The sequence below is a fragment of the Hyla sarda genome, chromosome 9 (assembly GCF_029499605.1).
Source record: "Hyla sarda isolate aHylSar1 chromosome 9, aHylSar1.hap1, whole genome shotgun sequence".
Classification (NCBI taxonomy): domain Eukaryota; kingdom Metazoa; phylum Chordata; class Amphibia; order Anura; family Hylidae; genus Hyla; species Hyla sarda.
In genome coordinates, this window is record NC_079197.1 from 135,145,101 (window position 1) to 135,171,468 (window position 26,368).

Sequence of the window (26,368 nt, forward strand, 5' to 3'; positions counted from 1 at the left end):
GTGATAAGCAGTGCCTGGTGTCCTCCAGACATGATGCTCTGAATTGAGACCAGAAAGATCAATCTTGATTTCATCAGATCAGAGTGCTTTTTATGGAAAGTCCAGACAGACCTTTGTGTGTCTTCTGCTAAGAGGAGGCTTCTTTCTGGCCACTCTGCCATAAAGCCCAGATTGGTGGAGTGCGGCAGGGATGGTTGACCATTTGCCATTTCTCTTATCTGTAGACACAATATTTGGGGATTTGTTTGGTCACCTCTCTTACCAAGGCCCTACTTCCCTGATTACTTAGTTTGGTTGTTCCAAATTTCTTCTAAGAATTATGGAGGTCATTGCGCTCTTGAGAACCTTCAGTGCAGCAGAGGTTACTTGGTACCATTCTCCAGATCTGTGCCTCAACACAGAAAGAAGCGATCTGATTGGTTGCTACAGGAAACTGGTCAACTTTTCCTCTGCACAGGTTTTGATGACATCCCCACCATATCTTTCCAAATCCTGTCCAATCACCTGAATTTACCACAAGTGTCTCTAATCATCTCAATGAGAATTGTGAGGTCCCCAAAGCTAAATTTCAAGTGTCACAGTAAAGAATACTTAGGCCCATGTGGAATTTTAGTTTTTCCTTTTTTAATAAATTTTTAATAAATGTGTAAACGTTTCTAAAATTCAGTTTTAGCATTCTCTTTATGGGGTACTGAGTGCAGACTGATGGGAGAGATTTAACAAGGCTGCAACATAACAAAATGTAAGAAAGCAAAAGAGTCTGAATATTTCCCGAATGCATTGTACAATCTTTAGTATAAATCCTGTGGCGTTACATGTTATATATCGGCTCTAAAGGTAAATTACTGGCTTGGCCTCAAACAGGCAATATAGGATTTGTTTTATGGACAGATTCGTAAAAGTTAGCTATATGTCTATATGACTTCTATATCTTAAAATGTGGATTGATATGAGCGGTGACGATGGTCCAGAGATCTTACTCCTTCACTCTCTAGGTTCTCACCCTTCCCCAGTAATCACTCACTATTTCCAGTCATAACAAAACACCCTTCTCCCCTGGCCCTGTCTCTGGGTAATTACCGGCAGCAAACACTTCTACCATCCAGGCGCCCGGCAGTGTTTATACTGACTATATCCTGCTGGCTAAAATGACCTCCCCCTGCTCCAGCACAGGACGTTCTCCAAAAACCATTGGCCTGGCATGAATCATGAATCATGGATATTATATGTGGGATGATGTGGGATACATGTATATGTATAATTTTGTTATTATTTTTTTTTTATTATTAAATATCCAATCAAATTTCTTTTAATATGGGATCAAAGGGACAACAGTGGCAAACTACCAACAGGGGGATCCTATCTACAGGGTGGGTCCTACCTTTAGCAGAAGAACTCCTTTTAGGGGAGTCATACCTACAGGAGGCAAATTACCTACGTGACGTCCTACCTGTAGGTGGGACTCCACGTAGGTAATTTGCTCCCTTTAGGTAGGACTCCCCTAAAAGGATTTCTTCTGCTAAAGGTAGAACCCGCCCTGTAGATAGTATAAACCCCTACATGGGGTCCTACCTACAAGGGATAAACCACCAACAGGGAGAAACTTCATACTGGGGAAACTACCTACAGGGGACAGCAACCTGCTTACCTACCCACTGTTACGCCGAGCGCTCCGGGTCCCCGCTCCTCCCCGGAGCGCTCGCAGCATCCTCTCATTCGCAGCGCCCCGGTCAGACCTGCCGACCGGGTGCGCTGCAATATCACTCCCAGCCGGGATGCGATTCGTGATGCGGGAGGCGCCCGCTCGCGATGCGCATCCCGGCTCCCGTACCTGACCCGTTCCCCGTCTGTCTTGTCCCGGCGCGCGCGGCCCCACTCCTTAGGGCGCGCACGTGCCGGGTCTCTGCAATTTAAAGGGCCACTGCGCCACTGATTGGCGCAGCAGGCTTAATCAGTATGTTCACCTGTGCACTCCCTACTTATACCTCACTTCCTCTGCACTCCCTTGCCGGATCTTGTTGCCATTGTGCCAGTGAAAGCGTTCCCTTGTGTGTTCCTAGCCTGTTTTCCAGACCTCCTGCCGTTGCCCCTGACTACGATCCTTGCTGCCTGCCCTGACCTTCTGCTACGTCCGACCTTGCTCTTGTCTACTCCCTTGTACCGCACCTATCTCAGCAGTCAGAAAGGTTGAGCCGTTGCTGGTGGATACGACCTGGTTGCTACCGCCGCTGCAAGACCATCCCGCTTTGCGGCGGGCTCTGGTGAATACCAGTAGCAACTTAGAACCGGTCCACCAAGACGGTCCACGCCAATCCCTCTCTGGCACAGAGGATCCACCTCCAGCCAGCCGAATCGTGACACCCACTTTCCTGTGCGTGACAACAATGGCTAAATTATTACTGTTTGGGACCCTATAGGTGGAGAAAAGGAAAGGAGGGGGTTGAGGAAGTGTGGAGTTTGTGCTGTGACATCACTGTATTTACTAATCCTTGTACTATGACATCACTGTGCTTATTATCCCTGGACTATGTCTTCACTGTGTTATCAATGTACTGTGACTATGTACTCTACTGCTTATTAACCCTGTACTATTACATCTCTGTACTGCATCTATACAAGAAGCCCTGGGGGGATAGTATAGGACCGGAGGGGTGCATGACAGGGGGATTATGTAGGTATGGCAGGGGTTAAGGATGGACTTAGGCAGGGGTCAGGAAGGGGTTAACAGGAGGACAGAGGGGAGCTAGTCATGTCGTGGGGTTAAGTGGGGGTTAAAAGGCTGGGGGCGGAAATGGGGGGCACAGTCGGCACGTGGCCAAAAGAAGAAGTTCCCGCCCACTCGCCCTTTTTTGTTGTCATTTGTCTGTCGCAGCAGCGGGGTCAGGAGTGGGATCTGGAGGCATCAGTGGACAACATAGAGGTTTTGGATCGAAGTATGGAGGTGGCCTGGGAGCGGTTCCTAGCCTGGTGGGAAATTCTCTGTGGGCATGGGGCCCCAGGGAAGGTTTTGGGCTGCACAATTGGTGCTCCTGGGTCAGGTGATCCACGGCTAGGAGTAAGTAGCAGGCCCTTAGGTATTAAAGCGCTGCCTTCAGGTCCTTCTCCTGCCCTAATGTTACTCAGGGATAGTTGTTTGCCTGTTTTTTATGTATGATGTTCATACAAATTATTTATTACAATTGTTACAATGTTTTAATTGAGTTGTTAATAAATTGGGCTGCTGTGGCCATTTTTCACCAACACTTTGTCTCAGTCTTTATTGGTGGGATATGGGAGAGGGGTAGAAGAATAGTTGGGAATGGGTTGTTGGTGGAGATCAAAGCAGCTATAATATCCCCTAGTCATGTGTTTATTGCCTTTGTCCTGTGACCTCATTGTGTTTATTACCTCTGTGCTATGACATCACTGTTTATGATCACAGTGTTTATTGCCTCTGTGCTGTGACATCACTGCATTTACTATCATTCCTGAGCAGTGACATCATTGTGTGCATTATCAGGCCACATGCTGTATCCGAACCGGTGCCGGAGGTTACCCCGAGGATTCCAGTACTATAAAATGCATGTGATGCCTGTTACAGATTGCATAACAGTCAGGACTTCTTCCGTTACCTCTTCTAACTAATCCGTTACAAATCTGTTAGAGATGCTTATTCTATGTTGGCGTAAAGAAATCTCAAGGATTGCTTATATCCATAACCTATCTGACCATGGTGGAGAATTTGGTGATATATGTCTTTTTTTCCTTAAGGAAACCTGGTTTGCAGTTGTGGTGGGTATGATGAACTCTTCTCTGTCATCATTCTTTATGCAGTTGACCCAGCACATCTGCTCCTTTCTTCTTCTCAGATATATTTAGACTCAGGTTCTGCTCTGCCGGGTCTTTCAGACCGTTTTATCTTCCCTCTCTGTCTGGCATCTGTCCCAGAAATATTGGTGCTTTATAAAGGCTATAGCCCTGTATGTACACAAAATATCCCTGCAATCGACACAGTGAGGACCAAGTACTAAGACGCTCAGATAAGTAAGAAATATCTACACTTTGTGGAGTATCCCACAACTTTTTGTTGTTTAGGAGGCAGCTGCATATTACTGTACATGTGTATACAGTGACCCCCTCCCCCCCCCGACCTACAATGGCCCTGATATACGATAATTTCCACATACGATCACTCTCAGAGGCCATAGCATGTTGAAGGCAGCATCAACATACGATGCTTTTGTATGTCGGGGCCATCGCATAAACGGCTACCCGGCAGCGCAGACTGCTTCAGCTGCCACCGGATAGCCATTTACAGTGCCCTGTGTGCTCCGGTGATGGTCTCTTACCGGTCTCCGGCGCTCCAGACCGTCCTCTTCGGGATCCCGTGCATCGCCGTCGCTCTCCATCGTCGTCATTACGTCGCCGTGCACGCTGTCCTGTCATCCAATAGGAGCGGCGTGTGTAGCGACGTGATGACGGCTATAAGGAATGACGATTCCAGGCCTTGGAGACGGTCTGGAGCGGCGGGGACACCACAGGGACACGGCGACAGCGATGGAAGACGACATCCAGGTCAGCGAGGACGGTCTGGAGCAGCGGGGACAGGTGAGTATAACTTCCTATATTTAACATTGCATGGATCCCTCAACATACAATGGTTTCAATAAACGATGGTTCATTTGGAACGAATTACCATCGTATGTTGAGGCACCACTGTACAGTGGAACAGTCAAGCCCACAGGTCAATTGTGGTATAGTAAATGAAGTAAGGTTCCTAGGATTGGTCATTGTGAAATATAAAAGCAACAAAAAGGCGCTCCCTCTGGAGGATCACACGTGCTGGATGGTAATTATACAGAGGGGGCACAATGGCCGTTTACCCGCTCCGGTTGTGTACAGGCATACACAACAATGGACAGGACATAATGAATGACAAAATATTCATGGACCCATCTGAAGCCTTCCTGTGAAGATTAAGGAGACCATGGAACTTTGGAGGGACCGGGAATTTTCGTGGCGCTGATCGGGGAGAAGTCAATCACGGTGCGTACATCAAGATAAAATTCCTTTAATGGTTAAGGTGCAACGCATTTCACTGCGCAGGCGCAGTGAAACGCCTTGCACATTAACCATTAAAAGGAAGTTCCATGGTCTCCTAGGATTTGTCATTGGAAACATTCTCTGTTCCACCAATTGTCCTAACATCCCCGGTGTGTCTGGTGGTTTAATCCCTTAATTCATACCCCTTCCCTGAATATATTATCTTTTTCGGTGTAGGTAGTAGTAGCCACAGTGCCTAGTATAAAGCCACTACTCTAAAAATAATGGGTCTCACCACTAAAGGAGCTTCTATGGAATTTTTTTAATGAGATTGTGAAGGATTGGAGTTAAAATGGGCCCATGCAGACAAGGAAGGGAACTCCAAGAGATCATTCTGTCATAATATGCACAGGTAGCTATTTGCTAGTAATAGACATATCTTCTATACTATACACTTGATTGGTCAATACTTTGTACCTTACAGTATAAACAGGGGTTGTACTGCTTGAAGGCCTAGCACTTAAAGGTTTCCATGATGTGCGTACCGCACTTGCATCTGCTATGAACCCAGCAATGGTTTCCCACCTAAAGCCATCATCGGAGTTGACTTTCTGTTACACAATCAGTTTTTGGCACTAAATCTCTGTTGGCTCATTTGAGCGGTAAGGGCATCTTGGTCAGATGATTAGGAGTTGGCTTACTGCTGAAAAGGTTGTGAAGAACCTTTTTATAGTAAGATTGGTTTAAAGATTGTAGTGAAATCACTAATTACTATCATGGGCCCAGGACATCCTACAGTTTTGAACTTCACAATTAAACAATTTTCGGGTCAGAATAGCAAATAAATATTTTGTAACAGGACGGAATATTTTCTTGCAATGATTTCCATTGCTTAAAAGATCTTATGGGTAAGTAGGTGCATCTCCTCTAACCATCTGTGGTCTCCTAACTCATAGAATTAAAGGGGTACTCCACTGGCCAGTGTTCGTAAGTAAATGTTTCGAATGCTGTTTTCACGCTGCCGGGGTCGACCTTGCCCCTCATGACATCCCGACCACGCCCCCTCACTGCAAGTCTCTGGGAGGGGGCGTGACGGCCGTCCCCGGTAGCGAGAAAACAGCACTTGAAACATTTACTTACGAACGCTGGCCAGTGAAGTACCCCTTTAATGGATCGTTTCCCCTATTAGTTTTATTTGTATGTAGCATACAGACCACTGGACAAAGATTAAGCCAACTGTGTCTCTATTAGATTTAGCATAGGGCTAAAGCAGGAGGTGTAGTCTAAAGCAGATGTCCCAGCCCAGTCCTCAAGGCTGTTCTATTCCAATGTATTAAAGGGGTTATCCAGGAAAAAAACTTTTTTTTATATATATATATCAACTGGCTCCAGAAAGTTAAACAGATTTGTAAATTACTTCTATTAAAAAATCTTAATCCTTTCAGTACTTATGAGCTGCTAAAGTTGAGTTGTTCATTTCTATCTAAGTGCTCTCTGATGACACATGTCTCGGGAACCGCCCAGTTTAGAAGCAAATCCCCATAGAAAACCTCTTCTACTCTGTGCAGTTCCCGAGACAAGCAGAGATGTCAGCAGAGAGCACTGTTGCCAGACAGAAGAGAACAACTCAACTTCAGCAGCTGATAATTATTGAAAGGATTAAGATTTTTTAATAGAAGTAATTTACAAATCTGTTTAACTTTCTGGAGCCAGTTGATATAAGAAAAAAAGTTTTTTTCCTGGAATACCCCTTTAACTGAAAAAAAACCCAGAATGTTTGTGGACCATAGGACTGGGTTGGGAACTACTGCTCTAAAGGATTCTTCATTTCTCACCCCTTACTGAGTTATGGACTTTCGAAAGAGCATGAATAAGCAGTGATAATTTTGTTTATAGTTTGAATTTGAGCTATGGTCCTAAGAACCTGCTTACCTACTGTTTTTTTGGTCCTTAGAACAGGGAACAGTAGATTGCTTTCATTTGTAAAGTAAATAGACAAATGTCAGGGGCTGATATTGAAGGGTATCCAAAAGAACAAGGCGCAAAAATTGCAAAAATTCCAGCTCCCAATTTTTTTTAGATAAAATCCAAAAATTTATTAAACCATATTAAAATGATACCCAAAAAAGTGAAGAGGTAAAATCAAGCCGAAACACTGACGCGTTTCGAACCAAATGGTTCTTAGTCATGCTGACCATGTAATGCATATAGAGTTGTCCTGATTCTCCCCAATCCTTTGTTCTTACAGGAGATAATCTGCCATCAGCAGTGTCTAGCAGCAGCTTATTCCATTCTCCCTATTTAGAACACATGGACACTCTGCCAAACTGAGCAGGCATGTGTACTGGAGGGTCAGAAAGAAGCCGCCAGTCAACCAAGCTTTCAGCAACAACTATCTAGAATGTGTAGCTGGTACTGTCAATGGTGGGTACAGTTTTATTTACAATTATTCTTACCCTAGACTTTTTTGTTCATAAAGCTGATCATACACAAATGGATCCTATAGACTGATCCAGCCTAAATGCATGGAGAGCTGACTGTGCACCCAAGGTGACCTCTCTTTTAAAACTAATGGTAATCTATGAGTAGACTGAAGTTCCAGCTGCCAGGATCCCATCAGTGTCATTCCTAGGTCTATTGATAAGCCATACAATTTAAGAAAACCCATTTAGAAGTGATGGGAGGTAACCTGTATATCCTGGTATTTGTTAAATTGCCCAAGGTTTTATGGCTCTCCTATATGCATTGAATGTAAGGATACTCACTTGACATTGGATAGAAGGTGGAAGCATCTCTGTATTTTTGTGAAAATAGGATAATTCCTTGGCCTATTGGCTAAGGAAAAGTGTAGTATTTGCTCTCACCAGTTTGCTTGTCAGGGGTAGACCTGACTGTATGCAGGTTGACCTAATGGGGCCACCTTTAAGCAATCCAGGGCCTCCTGATCAATGCCATTGGACTTGTTAGTTTGAAAGACCAAAGTGCAACCTTCCCCTGGTGTGGTGATCCGGTGAGCACACTAATTTCAATTGAGGAAGAGAACTCTACTTGAATAGTGGTGTGCCTACATCTGCATTTCTTATTTTCCTCCTTTAAATGGGCACTGACATTTGCAAAAAAAAAATTTTATATAATGAAGATAATAAAATTATATGTATATTTTTAATATATATTTATTTAAAAAATGTGGATATTTTTTGGGTGAAATTTTTTTGTCTTGTCCCTGCAGCTATTGCCTGTGTGTCTCTGTGCAGAGACAAATGCAAGTATTGATGGGAGAAGCAGGTGCAAGTGTTGATGTTGAAGAGGACAAGCTTGCTGTGTGAGCCAGGGGTATGTTACAGAGCCTCAGTGTACAGAGCCCTGCTTGTCCTCAGTGTACAGAGACCTGCTTGTCCTCAGTGTACAGAACCCTGCTTGTCCTCAGTGTACAGAGCCCTGCTTGTCCTCAGTGTACAGAGCCCTGCTTGTTCTCAGTGTACAGAGCCCTGCTTGTTTTCAGTGTACAGAGCCCTGCTTGTTCTCAGTGTACAGAGCCCCGCTTGTCCTCAGTGTACAGAGCCCCGCTTGTCCTCAGTGTACAGAGCCCTGCTTGTCCTCGGTGTACAGAGCCCTGCTTGTCCTCAGTGTACAGAGCCCTGCTTGTCCTCAGTGTACAGAGCCCTGCTTGTCCTCAGTGTACAGAGCCCTGCTTTCTTCACTGTACAGAGCCCTGCTTGTCCTCAGTGTACAGAGCCCTGCTTGTCCTCAGTGTACAGAGCCCTGCTTTCCTCACTGTACAGAGCCCTGCTTGTCCTCAGTGTACAGAGCCCCGCTTGTCCTCAGTGTACAGAGCCCTGCTAGTCCTCGGTGTACAGAGCCCTGCTTGTCCTCAGTGTACAGAGCCCTGCTTGTCCTCAGTGTACAGAGCCCTGCTTGTCCTCAGTGTACAGAGCCCTGCTTGTCCTCAGTGTACAGAGCCCTGCTTTCCTCACTGTACAGAGCCCTGCTTGTCCTCAGTGTACAGAGCCTTGCTTGCTTGTCGACACTTCCTGTATTTTGTCTCTGCACATTTAATTGAACCAATGTATATTACAAATATACATATAATGTTATTATCTAAATAATATAAAAAGTTTTTGCAAATGACAGTGCCCATTTAATCATACACCTCGATTTTAATCTTCTACCTTAGAGGGGTTGTTTCTTTATCCACAAGATAATCTCAGTCTTGAGAGCAAGAATCTCCTGGTAAAATGGAGATGTGCACACCACTGCTTCATTTATTGTCTATGGGAGCCACCAAAGATGCTAAGCACTGTACCTGATCTCAAGATCGTGGGGGACTCAGGCAGTTGGACCTCCTACAATAATACACTTATCATAGAGGATATATCATAATGGTGGCACAACCCATTTAAATATGAGGACCATTAATGAGAGGTCACTGGTCCTTGACCCCTGCAGGACCTTTTGGCTCGGAGGCTTTGGGTTAGAAATAGACAGCATTCTTGTGAGCATTTTAATGTGGCATTTCAGTTTCAATAAAAACTAAATAAATTATATACACACACTGCTCAAAAAAATAAAGGGAACACTAAGATAAAACACCCTAGATCTGAATAAATGAACTAATCGTATGAAATACTTTTGTCTTTACATAGTTGAATGTGCTGACAACAAAATCACACAAAAATTATCAATGGAAATCAAATTTATCAACCCATGGAGGTCTGGATATGGAGTCACACTCAAAATCATAGTGGAAAACCCCACTACAGGCTGATCCAACTTTATGTAATGTCCTTAAAACAAGTCACAATGAGACTCAGTAGTGTGTGTGGTCTCCACATGCTCGTATGACTTCCCTACAATGCCTGGGCATGCTCCTCACAGTCTGTGGTGTAATGTGGCGTTGGTGGATGGATCGAGACATGATGTCCCAGATGTGCTCAATCGGATTCAGCTCTGGGGAACAATCAGCCAGTCCATAGCATCAATGCTTTCCTCTTTCAGGAACTGCTGTCACACTCCTGCCACATGAGGTCTAGCATTGTCTTGCATTAGGAGGAACCCAGGGCCAACCGCACCAGTATATGGTCTCACAAGGGGTCTGAGGATCTCATCTCGGTACCTAATGGCAGTCAGGCTACCTCTGGCAAGCACATGGAGGGCTGTGCCCCCCCAAGAAATGCCACCCCACACCATTACTGACCCACCGCCAAACTGGTCATGCTGGAGGATGTTGCAGGCAGCAGAATGTTCTCCATGGCGTCTTCAGACTCTGACACGTGCTCACTGTTAACCTGCTTTCATCTGTGAAAAGCACAGGGCGCTAGTGACTAATTTGCCAATCTTGGCATTCTCTGGCAAATGCCAAACGTCCTGCACGGTGTTGGGCTGCAAGCACAACCCCCACCTGTGGATGTCGGGCCCTCATACCACCCTCATGGAGTCTGTTTCTGACCGTTTGAGTGGACACCTTCACATTTGTGGTCTGCTGGAGGTCATTTTGCAGGGCTCTGGCAGTGCTCTTCCTGCTTCTCCTTGCACAAAGGCGGAGGTAGCGGTCCTGCTGCTGGGTTGTTGCCCTCCTACAGCCTCCTCCACGTCTCCTGATATACTGGCCTTTCTCCTGGTAGCGCCTCCATGTTCTGGACACTACGCTGACAGACACAGCAAACCTTCTTGCCACAGCTCACATTGATGTGGCATCCTGGATGAGCTGCACTACCTGAGCCATTGTGTGGGTTGTAGACTCCGTCTCATGCTACCACTAGAGTGAAAGCACTGCCAGCATTCAAAAGTGACCAAAACATCAGCCAGGAAGCATAGGAACTGAGAAGTGGTCTGTGGTCACCACCTGCAGAACCACTCCTTTATTGGGGGTGTCTTGCTAATTGTCTATAATTTCCACCTGTTGTCTGTTCCATTTGCACAACAGCATGTGAAATTGATTGTCAATCAGTGTTCTTCCTGAGTGGACAGTGTGATTTCACAGAAGTGTCATTGACTTGGAGTCACATTGTGTTGTTTAAGCGTTCCCTTTATTTTTTTGAGCAGTGTGTATACAATATTGGATGGCACAAGAGTTGCTAATTATAAGAAAACACCTTGCACCTCTTTTAGTGGCCGTGTTGGATGCCCTGGAACATGATTAAAGAGACTCTAGTTTATTGTACCATTTGGCAACCTATGGACTTTTTGCTGGGGTTCACACAATTGAGGTTATCTAGTCTGGATATCAATGAAGAAGATGATTGCAGTTTTTCTCCATTTCCTCCCCTTGGGGTATTGGTCTCTTAATAAAGCTTTGGTTGTCCTCCCGCCCATTCTTTTTCTTCACTATCCCATCCCCCATTTCTTGTCCATTGACTGACAATGTATAGTTTAGTTAAAGTGTTTGTGTACTGTTAAATGTATAGTGTGGAGTCTTCCATACCTATAGGGTATTTATCTTCTTTTACTATGCATGCTATATATATGTTGTACTATGATATCTTAATTTGTTGACAGATTGTAAATAAAGCTATATTCAATAAAGCTCATTATGGCACAGTATTTGTAATGCCAGAACACACAAAGGTTCTTTCTAAGCCTCCATGAACTCGGGAGACTTGTCCCTAACTCTTGCAGGGCCTCTTGGCTTGGATGGTTGGGAAAAAGTCAGGAGTGCTTATCCTTAGAGAGAGGGATCGCGATAGACTGCATCCGTGTTAGAATGTTTTGTGGCTTTAAAAAGTATGAGTATAGGACGGTTATGATATCTATCCAGAAATACAATTGACTGTTATAGAAGGTGTATACTAAAACAGAGGCAATAAAAATGAGTAAGGGAGAAACTGGGGACCCCTCAGGGAGCTACATATAATATGTGTTTCTTGGGGTCCCAATCAATATGGGAAATGAAAAAACATCACTGTACGGATTTAAATTCCCTGCATTAATAGTACAAGGACTAGTGGGGCATAGTAGATACTTACGGATTGTTCAGAGAAAACTACACTTTCTTCTGATCTAGTACTGAAAAACTAAGTAACAGAGAAAAAAAATCTTGTCCCCATTCCACAGGAAGACAAGTCATACAAGTCCCACCAGACCAAACAGGAGATTGATTCATCAAAACACTAATGTTGTAAGGCCACCCATAATTAGTGGCTGCAGCCTGACCCCTAGGTCAGCCGAGTGGGAGGAACTAGACGGGCTGTCACCATGCATGTCCCTGCGGGCAAATAAGAATACATTGTTGGCACTGTCGTTGGCAGGTGCAAAAGACGATGAGAGGCAGAGGGTGAGAAGGAGACCAGTTATCAGATTATGGTGGTCACATCCTTGTTTGGTAGATAAAGAAGATGACGGGGGAGGCACACACTGCCATATCCCTGTATACATGCCATCTCTGACACACATACATCAATAGAATAATAAGCATGACAAAGGGAGAGCAAGTAATTTCACTTAAAGCTCTTCACCCAATATGGCAACCGCTACGTTAAGACATAAAAATCACTTTTCTCTTCTTCAAACTTGTACATTACCAAATAAACGCTCACCCGTAATAAATATGGTACCGTCATTTTGGGTTATTTAGCCACAACTCATTCAAACAAATCATCCGCCAACTCCTGGACAGTCTGTGGTGTAACGTGGCATTGGTGGGTGGAGCGAGACAGTATAAATCATAAATCATAGTGTTTCACACATAATATGGTGTATGTCATTTCTTTAGCCCACATTACAGCATTTTCTGCTAGATATATTTGATATGGCCGATGAGCAACAAGTCGGCCAGTACCTTCCCCCAACTCCCTATAAATGTTCCTTCTCTGATTGGCCAAAAATGCATGTATACTACTATAGAGAGGACATAAACCACTAACACAAAGCAGCTCAGCTTCCACGACAGTGATCTGTAACTGTATAACCAGGGGAAAACCTGTGAAAAAGTCCAAAAGAACTTCCTTCTCTCATTCTCTCCTCATATAAACTATGAGTAGGGGAGGGTAAAGAAGGGTCCTGAAAAAGTATAATGGGTTATCGGGGTTTAGAAAAACATAACTACTTTCTTCCAAACACAGATCCACGCCTGTCCTCAGTTTGCACTTGGTATTGCAGCCCAGTACAATCAAAGCGCATGGAGCAGTCTTGTAATACCACACATGTTCTAAGGACAGGTGTAATGCTGTTTATTGGAAGAAATTGACTGTTTTCCTAATCTTGGATAATCCAAAGGGTTAGAATAGAAAAACAGAGCTAATCTCTTTAAAAAATAGCACCACCCCTGTCCTCAGGTTGTGCGTAGTTTTACAACTTGGCTCCACTCACTTAAATGGAACAAAGCTGCAATACCTGAGGAGAAGAAGTCTGGTGCTGTTTTTGGAAGAAATCAGCTCTGCTTTTCTAATCTTGGATAACCTCTTTAAGGATATTGTTAGAATCTAATATCCCAAACCTTCTCCCTCTGACAACTGACACATGATTACCTTCATACACATTTTATACATTCATACTATGTCCCAGTCCCCTGAGGAAGATGATTTGTTTAGTGAAACATGTTGAAAACATTGACCTTAATGCATTTTATCCATATTAATATACACTGAGCTGTGTGATAAAGAGTGTTTTTAAAATCACCTTTGTTTGAAGTATACACTTGTTAAGAAGGGCGGGGTTAAAGAGGCCCTATGGCCTTTTTTTGTCCCGTAGTAAGAGTTTGCCTTCATACACCTTTGTGCAGGATTTATCTAAAATGTATAGCTAAATTCAGGGGGTCAGGTTGTAAAATGGAGAAGAGCTCAACAGGTAACCATGACAATGTTTTCCATTAGTTCATCACCCCGAAATTCAACCTATGATATATTTTTGAACCCAAAAATCCTTCATTTTCCTATGGCCCAGAAAATGTCAGCCATGCAGCCTGCCTGAGAGCCTTTTATAAAAGACTGTGGTGGTAACCTTTTACAAATATATAGGCTCTCCTGCACCATGAAAAAGTGTGAGAAAGAAGTAAAAAAAGCTAGGGGCGCTCTCTCATGTGTAGTGGGGACGTGGTTGGATGGCCAGAAACCACTGCACTCAAGGTAATGTGATGTCCTGCTGAGGTTATCAGCAACAGCAGCACCTCACCTGGGGAGTGGGTGGAGTGGAGGGCGGTAGCGGCAGTGTTGCAGCTCGAAACCCCTATCCGTATGCGCAAAGGGTACAGAAACAATGAAAACAGGAAAAGGAGGGGGAAAAGGGGGTTGTAAATGAGCGCTACTGCTTTAAGAAAAGGATTCAGGACGCCACTGTAGCACAGGACAGTTTATTATGGTTCAGAGCGATAGGACAACGCGTTTCGGCACCAGCATGTGCCTTCTTCAGGTCCACAAAACAATTAATTTATGACGTCCTGTAGCCTGTGTTGTGCTAGGATGGCGTGCACGCCATCCTAGCACAACACAGGCTACAGGACGTCCTAAATTTATTGTTTTGTGGACCTGAAGAAGGCAAATGCTGGTGCCGAAACGCGTTGTCCTATCGCTCTGAACCATAATAAACTGTCCTGTGCTACAGTGGCGTCCTGAATCCTTTTCTTAAAGCAGTAGCGCTCATTTACAACCCCCATTTTTCCTCTCCTTTTCCTGTTTGCACCATGAAAAAGAAATTACACCTAAAGCAGTCTTCTCGTATACCCCATAGATACATTAGAAGATGACACGGTTAGGGAGTCCGTAAATTTGGGTCTCACCAGTTTTCAAAATGAAGGTGCTTCTCCAATATGGCATTAATGACAAAGTGCCATTCAAAACACCAAAAGTGTCTGGGCACTTGGGGAGGGCAGACTAGACTTATAGGACCTTCCCAACGATAATTTAAGTAAGCTTCCCCTTTAAATAACTAGTGAACTCTGCATTTGGAGCTTGAAATAAAAGTAAAATAAAAAAAATCCACCAAGAGCATTCCTCTACAGATCCTGAAGTTTATGAGTGCTATAAATATTTATACAATTATATATTTACATCCACAGTGGAATTTTTTCAAGTTCTTTTTCTTTATCATAAAAAAACAGGTAAAACAATACACTTATCAACCCAAATAATTATAATATTAATTAAAAAATGTACAAGTTTAACTTAGTCCCTGCTGCAAGTGATGGCGTAGAAAAAAACAAACCAAAAAAAAAAAAGTTTCCATGAGCTCGAGCTTCAGTTCACATCTGTCCGTAGATTCAAGTTCTATGTTGGTCCATCCAAAGAAAGGGAATTGTGGGGCAGGAGGGTGTGCGTGACAAATGAAAACCCAGAACTATGAGGGTTTTCCTCACACCGAGTGTCAGCTCTTCAGTCCAGACTGCGACATACATAGGAAGACAGCAGAGAGGGTTCAGTTCTTCGTTCCTTTCAAGTCCCTGCTTTTTTATCCTCATGGCAGCTACTCCTCGGCTGGAGGGTATTTTTTATTTTTCATTCTCCCCTCTGAGGGGAAACAAGTCAAACTAGAACTGAGGATATGTTCACAAGGCTTTGTGTTTTAGTTTTTTGGAAGCTTAAGGAAAAAGATAAAAATATGACGACCCTGACACCCGGTATGGCTGAATGTTAGTGAGCGTGAATGTCTATGTTTTGACCGTTCAGAAGTGCGTCTGCCGGGCTCTGCGCTGACACCAAATGGTGAGGGGAGGTGCCAGTGGGCAAGATCATGGAGGCGTGGTGGGGGTGCCCGGGGAGGTAGGAGTGTAAAGACGGTCCGTGACGGAGGCCGGCAGGGTGCGGGGGCATTGTGGGCGTGTAACCGGCCGGTGGGAATCCCATGGTCATAGAGCTTGGGGCCGAACTGTAATCCCCTGGAATCCCTTGGAAGCCTGTAGCCAAAAAAGGAACAAAACAAAATGTCAGATATATATAAACAAATTGCATCACTATGTTAGATGTAGATATATATCTTTACAGCCAAGGGAAATGAATCATTCAAAAAATTTAGGGATGCATGTTTAATGTAAAGGAATTTTTTTTTTTAACATTTGATTTAGAAAAGAAATTATATACATTCAAAATGTGCCTTCCAAAGTCCTGGAGAAAAGGTGGAACATGAGGGATGTACGGTATAGTACCAAGATATTGGACCTCATTTATTAAATAATTCTTAACAAAAGGGTCTGTTGCACATAGCAACCAGAGAAACAAAAAAAAAAAATGGACTCTGACTGGTTGTTATGGATAACAGGGTTGCTGACAATTTTTGATATCTAGGGCCCAATGTGTTTCCATTCACATCATGCAGTCACACAACGCGACGCTGGTTCACATCATGCATTTCCATTGCCTATCTTCTTGTATATACAAGGAGAATAAATGGTGCCTAACACCTTCTTCTCTAGGCACCTGTAATCCTGTGTTGGATGCCCTATTGTAGGTGCTATATGAGTAGTCCTACAATGGAGGTCATCCAAGTGGTCGATATACTGAGTTCTAATGGATTAAATCCAGTTTGGATGGAGTTTGCCTTCCTGGCCATTCCTTGCTCTGCCTGGATGTTGACGCTAGTACAATGGAAGCTTTCCCTGCAGCTGTCGCAGAGGGTTAATATTATCCCTCATTTATAAAATGAAATACTTCCCGCTGCAGCGTAGTGCGCCCTCCACTGACCCATGATAAAGCGCCGCTCGGAAGCAGAGAAATCTACATACCTGCGCAGTCACTACAATTCGACACGCCGCTGCAGACGGACTATTTAGTTTGCTGCCTATCAATTAGCTCCTGCTGGGGTCCTGTGTCCTCATCTTCTGTAGCTAATTCTCCCTCATAGCCCCCCCCTCCCCTCTACTTGCAGCACGGAAGCACAGGGAAGACCCCCGCACCCCTCCCTGCTGTCTCTCCTTCCTCCTGTATCACTGCAGCCTGGGTAAGATGATGCTTTACCTTCTCACTCTACGTTGCTGCGTTTCATCTATGGCGTTTCAGCCGCCCCTTATTTTTCACACCTAATAACCGCTTGTGGCTACAGATGTGGCATTTATGGAACCTGCCCCAAGCCCTTTACATGACGAGGAACAGACAGGGGTCTTGTTCCTAATCTATAGATGGCGTTCTCTCAAACTGAAGAAATGGGGAAACTCCTTGACGAAACGTCTTGGCAGAATTGTTACAATGCATTTCCCACTGCAGTAGTTAAAAATTCTGCTTAGCTCTTTCTTTGTCACATCTGTTTGGGGGGGGGGGGGGGGAGATGAGCATAAACCAATACGGCCACCATTTCAGGTCCTACGGGGGTAGTCACTTAGCTTTCCTAGTATCATAAATGGCAACTCTTCCCTGTCATGCAGCAATATAAAAGCTGAAAAAAGGATTGCTCCCTAACTGGGAAGATTCATTTTCATTTTTTTATTTGGCATTTTTGATTTTATGGCAAATGTGAAAATAATTTTAAAGACAATAATATAAATTGATTACATGCAAAAAGAAATTGTTGACCGCCTATCAGAGCCCTCCTATTTTAAGTAGCAATCTGATTGGTAGATTGGAATTACACCACTGGTTGCACCGGTCTTAAAGGGGTACTCCGGTGCTTAGACATCTTATCCCCTATCCAAAGGATAGGGGATAAGATGCCTGATTGCGGGGGTCCCGCCACTGGGGACCCCTGTGATCTTGCACGCCGCACCCCGTTAAAATCAGTCCCTGGAGCGTGTTCACTCCGGGTCTGATTACTGTCTGACAGGTGTCAGGGAGCATTGTAACGTCAAGGCTCCGCCCCGTGTGACGTCACGCTCCGCCCCCCCCCTCAATGCAAGCCTATGGGAGGGGACTTGACAGCTGTCACGCCCCCTCCCATAGGCTTGCATTGAGGGGGCGGAGCGTGACGTCACACGGGGCGGAGCCTTGACGTCACAATGCTCCGGCCCCGTGATCGGCAGTAATCAGACCCGGAGCGAACATGCTCCAGGGACTGACGTTAACAGGGTGCGGCGTGCAAGATCACGGGGGTCCCCAGCGGCAGGACCCCCACGATCAGGCATCTTATCCCCTATCCTTTGGATAGGGGATAAGATGACTAAGCGCCGGAGTACCCCTTTAATACAAGCTTCAAAGAGACTAAGTTCACAAAAAAATCTTATATTATACCAGTAGTCTGCACCTTTGGCCCCTCCTCTGTTATAAAACTATAAGTCCCAGCATGCTTTGACATTCAGCAGGCTTGATCTTACAGTTTCAAAACAGCAGGAAAACAAGAGGTTACAGTGTGCAGCTAAAAAAAAAGAGGTAAGATTGTGCCACCAATTCACTCACACCCCCGTAACACACATGCAGTGATGGTCATGCATGTGACACGTCATCATTCACTCATAACATGACATGGGTGATAGGTGCTTACAAATGAGAGTGGGTGGGGAAGTTGTGATTGACAGGCACCCAACCCTCCCCCTTTCATGTCAAACGACAAATATATATAAATATTTACTTACATCCCTAGTACCAGATAGGTGGCAAGGAGTTACATGTAGTGCCACTGCCCTTCCATACCTACGGCCATGCCTAATCCTCCCATCGCTCCTAGGGGAAGACAGGCAACTAAGACCACAAGAAGACCACTGTGGTACCACCAGCGCCCACATGCAGTGTGTCGCCTGACCTACCCCATTTACAGACTCATCATGTATTATAACAATCTCCAGCAGTTGGCACAATTGTAGTAGGATTACTGTGATGTTCATTGCATTGGTGGTAACCCCAAAGTCTGACCAAACGTTTCTCATAGGACAAGAAAGACCTGATATGGTAGTAACTTATATCACATAAAAGGGGGGGGGGGGGGGTAAATGCTAATTCGGGGGATTTTTCTATAGACTGGTTCCTTATGCAGAACATTTGTGTCTTTCTCTACAAGGGTCAGCTACTGGGGCACTGGTTTCACAACAGCTGGAGAACCTGAGGTTCGCCTGAACCCTTCCCAGTGAACAGACAGCATTATTCTAGCTATGTGCTCCCCGCTAACTAGAATAAGTCCTATAACTGTACCCAGTTTTATTATATTGGTGCTCACCTGATGTGCGGAGTCCCATGTGTTGCTGGCCATCCATAACATAGCCACCAATGTTTTGACCATCTGGACTATAGGGGGCACCACCCTGACCTGTACAGAAAGAATACAACATTAGACATTATCTAAGCATAGGAAGCAAATGGCATAAGTAGATATTTGATTGTTGAATAGAAAACATAGGGTTTACCTGTTCGATTTGACTGGTCAATCATTGGCTGGACGATTCGTCTTCTTGCATTAATAAACCTGTATTTACATGGAAATAAACCCTTTTGTTATAAAACGTCTGTCTATAAAACAACTGCCAATAGATAGAAATAAGATTATAACTTGCCCCTATTGCTAGGTCTAATAACTTTGAGATAACTTTTTGGTATCCCTCTTCATCAACCCTATGAGTAAATATGAGCAACAGCAAAGAGCCCAAAGACCCAGCTCAAGCAGATATGAGGTGGGCATCCCAATTATTTTATGACTACCCACACATCTGACATCAGGGAACCTTTCTGATGGTTTGTCCAAACTGGCCACCAGACTGATTCTTACCAATCAAAATTGAATAATGGCCACATAAGGGACCAGGCTTTTACATGTATGGCCAGCTTTATGGCATTGTCCAGTTTAGAGAACCCATTTTACTTTACCCTGTAGGGAATTCTAAAAATAGAGGGATCCTCATGAAAAGTGTATGTCACTTTGGAGGATCTACCCTGTATAAATTACACAGACACCCCATTGATTTAAACAGGCACTGTGTAATTCCTTTTTTCCCCTGTGGTGGCACTGCAGGGAAATGTAACACTTTCTGCAAGGTTTCTCCGTAGATTATAGTGGATTCCTGGGGGGGGTCCAGGCAGAGGGACACTGAGTGATCTGCTTATTGCCAAGTGACCCTTTAAACTAGCAGTGATTATGTGGAGCCCCTTTAAGACTAGATCACTTTCAATTGATACCAAGCCATGTATACGTATACACATCAACATGCGTATGTATGTTCCAGCATAACTCCCAAATGGCAGTAGATATTTCAATGAAACTTGTTTCACGTTACCTTTCTAAAAATATGGTAGAATTAAATAAACCCTAACCCACCCTCTTATGTGAGGGTGGGGGCTTTTTCAGTGAAGCCCCATGCAAGTCTATGAGACTTCAGGTAAATCTCCTGATTGTGTTACTCTCAGGCTGCTAAGATTGCCCAGGACTTTTAAACACCCTGCAGGCTGTCAGGCAGGTAGGTGCAAAGAATAGCTAGTGCTCAGGACAGGGTATGAGGATGGGAAATAAGGTCGGGCTATGAGGTCAGGCTATGTGGACAAAATCTCGTTCTTGATTATCCTTTCCCACAAGGTTTAGGTAAGAAGATCGGACGATGATGTGAAATACAAGTTTCTTACCAGTTATTGACCTGTAGTATCGTGAGCCCGGTGTCTTGTGCTAACTGTTTCTTTTGTTCTTCTGAGGGATAGGGATGCTATATGGGTTACAAAAATTTTTTGGGATTCAGTTTCAATTCAAAAACACACACAAAAAAAAACATACAATATCAAGTACTTTACAAATGTTTCTACATTGGCATAATACAGAGAATTTCTAAGGTGGTCTTGTCTTTGATTAAAAAGGTCATAGATGTTGCCAAACAAGCAATTTTACAGGCCTTCTGTCCCTTAAAACAATTTTTTGTGTCCATATGTATTGTGTGCAAAGGGCAAATTAACCAGTTTATTAAAGCACCACTTGTCCATTAGACCTTCCACTGATGAATTGAAGATAATCCAAGAATCTTCTAATAAAACATGGGACCATCTGGTTTGTTAAGAGGTGTGGGGAGGGGGGGTCTGGGTTATTTTTTTCATGGTATCCTTCCTACATCTAGGACAGATGGGACTCACACAAGCATAGCTTTCTTTTCTATGGACCCAGGAAATGTGCAACTGGCCCTTTGCTTGATTAGGAGGCCTTAAAATGACAAAAAAGCTCCATAGACCTGTCAAGGTCGGCAATGATGGATGAGGTTGGGGGTCTTAGGTTGCAGTCAAACAGAGACCTTCGCTTGACAGCTTAGTGACAGATGAAGGGCCTAAGTTCAGGCCTTAGACAGACGCTAGGCCAAAAAGCTTGGCCGAATGAAAGCGGAGAGGCGGGAGAACACACAGATCTAAATGGTTGTTAAGGGTTACCGGGCCGCAGCTTTGATAATTCACAAATATTTGTTGTGTAACAAACTTAAGGCTTTGAGTCATGGACCCGAACCTTGTTTATTTATGTCTCTGGTAAATGACGGGGAACACAACACATTTCTCCCATTAAGGACTCGAAAAAAGACGTGCCTGGATTTCAAGTTATTTTTCTTAAACTTTTTCAATCCGATTGATATGAGCCTGATGTATAGATCTGTTTTTTTTTATGTGGGTTTACATAGTTGTTTTATAGATTTTTTTTATTTTTAATAATTTTTTTTTTCAAAGAGAAGATATTCCTGATATTTAATTGCCTTTTCTTTAAACAAAAAGAAGAAATTATGATCTGGTTCATGAGCTTTATGATAGATTAAAGCTGCCTATATGCTAAAAAATAAAAAAAAATAAAGTCAATGGCTGATTTTGACCATTTTGCTGACCAGGATTTTACAATTATACCCAAATACTGTTCAGGATGGCCAAAAATGTGATCTGCCATATTGCTTTTGGCTGTTCTTTGTATGCAAGCTGGCTCTGATTATTTTTATTTTATTTCTCTGATCCACCAGTTTGGACTGACTCCTGAGAAGTGGGACTATTCGTATTGAAAAAAACCAACATACAACTGATTGGCCGCATTCTACCCGATATTAATCTTAGCAACTATGAGCTTTTAATAGTATTTCTCACTTAATGATGACTCCAATACTATGGCTACTAGGTGACCCTTTTGGTGTAAAGGTGACCATACACCAATTTTGGTCAAACCCACCAATTCTGGTGGGCCCAGCCAACTATTTAATGCGTTTAAGGTGTTGGCCTGAGACTGTTTCCGTAATAGGACCATAACAAATATTACCATATAGTCCATCTCATGTTAACCCCACATTATTCTAGGCTATGACAACTAATGCATTATAATGCATTACAATCTGGATAGCATGAGAACTGTCTATAAATCCAATAGCCTGACATTACCTCCAGCCTCCACTTTACACTGGTACCATCAGCCTGGAAAAGATGACCTGCATTTTTATGCGTCTTGAAGCGCTGCCAATGGAAAGAGCATGTATAAAGGCTGTGCGCTGCTGGATCCGGAGATTTTCAGCAGCTGACTCTCTCTCCCCGGTGCCTGCCGCTAAGCAGGTTCAGGGTAATTACCTAGAATTGATTACCCGTTTACCAGCTTCTAATAGGTTTATAGCTTCGTCAATTAGTAACTAATTGGTCAGCGTTCATTAACTCTGCTTTGTTTAACTAGGCAGGGACAGGCCCCGTTCTAATTGTTTCTGAGCACTCCGCTAGCTGAGATTTTGCCTGGGGCCGACTTCATGGCTAGTTACAACAGAGATTCTGAGCTTTTATGCTGCACTTTAGTAATTTTTAATTGGGTCTGCATTGTTAATATCTCTTATGAAGCAGCAGGGAGGGGGAGGTGTTGGTCGAAATCAAGTGAGGGTTAAAGTTGAAGGAGGGTACGATGACTTACTTATAAACAATGCATTACAAATAAGGACGCACTGTTCATCTTACATTATTTTGTAACGTGTATAAAATATAAAAAATGCAAAAAAATATCACTGCAGAAATCTCCATAGAAAATTTACTGATGGGCTCCATACATGAGCAAAAATTGGTTTAGATGAGCCTATTTTTTAGTAGGTCAACTTTCCTTCTTCAGGGCCTACAAAACGACATATTCTAGAAGGCTGGAACTGAAAAATATAGGCACCACTGGGGAGCTCTACTCACTGGAGGTCATTTCAAGTGGTAAAAAGAATGCAACCAAATACTCAGAGGCTCAGAGAGATTTCATGTTATCAATTGGTGACATGGCGACTAGAGTTGTGCAAATACAATTCCAGGTTCTCATACCCCTAATTTGAAAACAATTGTTCCCTAGATACGGTTGAGCGTCACTGGCATGCTTACCGAAAGGTGCTGGAAGAGCCACGCCCTCATTATGTTTGTGGCGACTTTAGGGAAGATGCCTCTTTTCTTGTTCCTTTTTTTATCCCTGTCTAACTCATCGTCGTCCCCCGTGCTGGGTGATGCCACACTGTTGTCTAGACAGTCACCTAAATAAAAAAAACACACATAAAATGCAGGTTTTTAAAACATTTTAGATTTTTGGGCCTTTCTGACAAATCAGAACCAAAGCAGATCACAGAAGCAGATTTTCCCAACAACCATTTGTAAAAGGAAAGGAGCAATGAGATCTAGTCCTACAGTTGTGTCTTAGACATCATGATGATTTCATTGCCCTGTAAATTTGCTTTCCATGATGCTTTAACCCTTAAGGACTGAGGGTTTTTCGGTTTTTGCACTTTCGTTTTTTCCTCCTCACATTTTAAAAATCATAACCCTTTAAATGTTGCACCTAAAAATCCATATGATGGCTTATTTTTTGCGCCACCAATTCTACTTTGCAGTGACATCAGTCATTTTACCCAAAAAATCTTCAGCGAAACGGAAAAAAAAATCATTGTGCGACGAAATTGAAGAAAAAACGCCATTTTGTAAATTTGGGGGCTTCCGTTTCTATGCAGTAAATTTTTCAGTAAAAATGACACCTGATCTTTATTCTGTAGGTCCATGCGATTAAAATGATCCCCTACTTATATAGGTTTGATTTTGTCGCACTTCTGGAAAAAAATCATAACTACATGCACGGAAATTTATACGTTTAAAATTGTCATCTTCTGACCCCTATAACTTTATTTTTCCGGGTATGGGGCGGTATCAGGGCTCATTTTTTGCACCGTGATCTGATGTTTTTAGCGGTACCATTTTTGTATTGATCGGACTTTTTGATCGCTTTTTATTCATTTTTTCATTATACAAAAAGCGGCCAATACATTTTTTTGGACTTTGGAATTTTTTTTCGCGTACGCCATTGACCGTGCGGTTTAATTAATGATATATTTTTATAGGTCGGACATTTCCGCACGCAGCGATACCACATGTTTATATTTATTTTTATTTACATGGTGTTTTTTTTTTCACGGGAAAAGGGGGATGATTTTAACTTTTATTAAAGAAAGGGTTAAATCACATTTATCAACTTTTTTTCACACTTTTTTTTTGCAGTGTTATAGCTCCCATAGGGACCTATAACACTGCATACACTGATTGCCAGCACTGTTCACTGCAAAGCAATAGCTTTGCAGTGATCAGGGTTATCGGCGGTGCTCAAGTCTGTATCTCAGGCTTGGAGCAATCAATCGCCGAAGGGACATGCCAAAGGCAGGTAAGAGGACCTTCGCTCGTGTCCCAGCTGATCAGGACACCGCATTTTCACTGCGGTGGTCCCAATCAGCCCCACTGAGCAGCCGGGAAGGTTTCACTTTCGTTTTAGACGCAGCGTTCAACTTTGAACGCCGCGTCTAAAGGGTTAATAGCATGCGGCACCGCGATCGATGCCGCGCGCTATTAGCCCCGGGTCCCGGCTTCAGATAAATGCCGGGACCGACCCGATATGACGCGGGGTCACCGCATGACGCCGCGTTATATCGCGGGAGACGGCCAAGGACGTAAATATACGTCCTTGGTCATTAAGGGGTTAAGCATTAGGGGTGGCGTACTAGAATGTCACTGACCAGGACAGAATAAATTGCGTAGGTTTTACTCCACGAGGGCACAAAAGCAGAGTAAAGGGAAGAAAATGCCCTATAAACAAGTCTTTTACCCTATAAATTGACTAAATCCATGAATTAACTCTTCTTCCACCATGTACAGCAGAGTTCATATGTGCATTTGCATTTCTGTTTTTCTGTTTCATCAAAGGAACACAAAAACATGGAGGCAGTGCCGGATGGCCACAGAACACACACCAAAAGCCCTTGAAAACCCCACTGTAGCATGTTGAACTATTTTTTCCCCCAGCAAATGTAATAGATTCTGTGATTGAAGTTTCTAATGTTAACTTGTGTTATATGTAATAAATATGTGCATAAACTAAGTAAAAAATGTATTCTCATAAACCATAAGGGATCATTTCTGATTCTAAGGTTGGAAATAAATACATGTATACAGCAATCTCTATCTTTTATAGGACAGAGTGTGTGCCCAAGGGCAGGATGGGCAGATGTCTCGTTGCTTTCTTATAAGACATCTGCCCATGCTTGGACCCTCTGAGTGAAAGGTCAAACAAAAAATTTCCAACATGATGATGATCTCCCTGTGCAACGTGAACATCTTTTTATCCCTTTTTTTTACATGGTCAAACATTTGACTGGTAACCATACTGTTATAGTTTCATCATCACCATTAATGGGAAAAGATGCTTATGTTACGCTAATTCATATTGCAGCATAAAGGTGCCTAGACTAGGACAATTTTCCATCTCATCATGAGTGGTTCCTTCTCTCCTGGACCGGATGTGACTCTCTGGGCCCGCTGAGCTCTCCCTTGGCCTGGCCCTGCACAGACAATCTCTCCTGTCTTTTAAACATAAATCAGAGAGGAGGAGGACAGGGGGGACCATATAACAGCTGCTGAGCTCCTATAACCTGCGGCAAAAGAGAGGCTTAAAAGCTTGCCTGGAGGGGAAGTAAATTATGCATCAGAGCCTGCGTCTGCTCTGCCCTGTGTTACACAGTATTGCTTCCCTCACCACAACGCCCCGTTAGTCTTTCTGTTTCCATATGCAAAATCATTGCTGGCTGATACATTTTCATAAAGTTATGAAGACCAAGAACAAAGGCCTTTATGCAGGGAAGGACACTATAATGGGTGTCGTGGGTCACATGGGGTAAGGAGATCCGGGGGTGTTCATTTTATTGTCCTGAAGGTCAGGATTGAGCAGAAACACTGAGAAGGACGTCTTATACTATGGAAGATCTAAATCCGGTCTTGCCCAATTGCACCTGCCTTAAATTGTAACAAAAAGTGAGGCCTTAACTAGCGGATCATTATCCAAATCTGTCCCCCAACCAGAGATCTGTCAGCATTCTATATAATCTAATCCGCTCCAATCTGAGGTTTATAGAAAGCCATTCTGCCTCCCGCTTCATTGAATAAGAGCCGATAGAGGACTCAAGATAACTCAATCTGTCCTGATCAACAGATAATTGGAACCATTACTACTCTATAATTATATAGCAAACAACCCAAGATAATCTGGCGTGTCCACATGATCACGGGAATCATTACTGGCCTTCATTACA

General features: G+C 43.5%; 1 protein-coding gene and 1 long non-coding RNA gene across 7 annotated transcripts in view; one reads left to right on the plus strand and one right to left on the minus strand.

Moving 5' to 3' along the window:
• LOC130290333 (uncharacterized) overlaps positions 1–26,368 on the plus strand; it is a 57,719-nt gene that overhangs the window by 17,619 nt on the left and 13,732 nt on the right. The window contains exon 2 of the long non-coding RNA XR_008847569.1: positions 7,271–7,446. This is a non-coding gene — a long non-coding RNA (uncharacterized LOC130290333). The remainder of the gene's footprint in view (positions 1–7,270; positions 7,447–26,368) is intronic.
• Positions 14,949–26,368, minus strand: part of MEIS3 (Meis homeobox 3) — an 85,686-nt gene continuing 74,266 nt past the window's right edge. For 3 of the 6 annotated variants that reach the window (XM_056537817.1, XM_056537816.1, XM_056537818.1), the window contains exons 8-12: positions 23,133–23,278; positions 20,418–20,494; positions 19,211–19,269; positions 19,024–19,113; positions 14,949–15,844 (exon numbers count right to left, since the gene is read on the minus strand). In XM_056537817.1, coding sequence (XP_056393792.1) covers positions 15,582–15,844; positions 19,024–19,113; positions 19,211–19,269; positions 20,418–20,494; positions 23,133–23,278 — 635 coding nt within the window. In that variant the 3' untranslated portion in view covers positions 14,949–15,581. Of the gene's footprint in view, positions 15,845–18,445; positions 18,534–19,023; positions 19,114–19,210; positions 19,270–20,417; positions 20,495–23,132; positions 23,279–26,368 lie in introns of all 6 variants that reach the window. The other 3 variants (XM_056537820.1, XM_056537819.1, XM_056537821.1) reach the window with 2 other exon arrangements.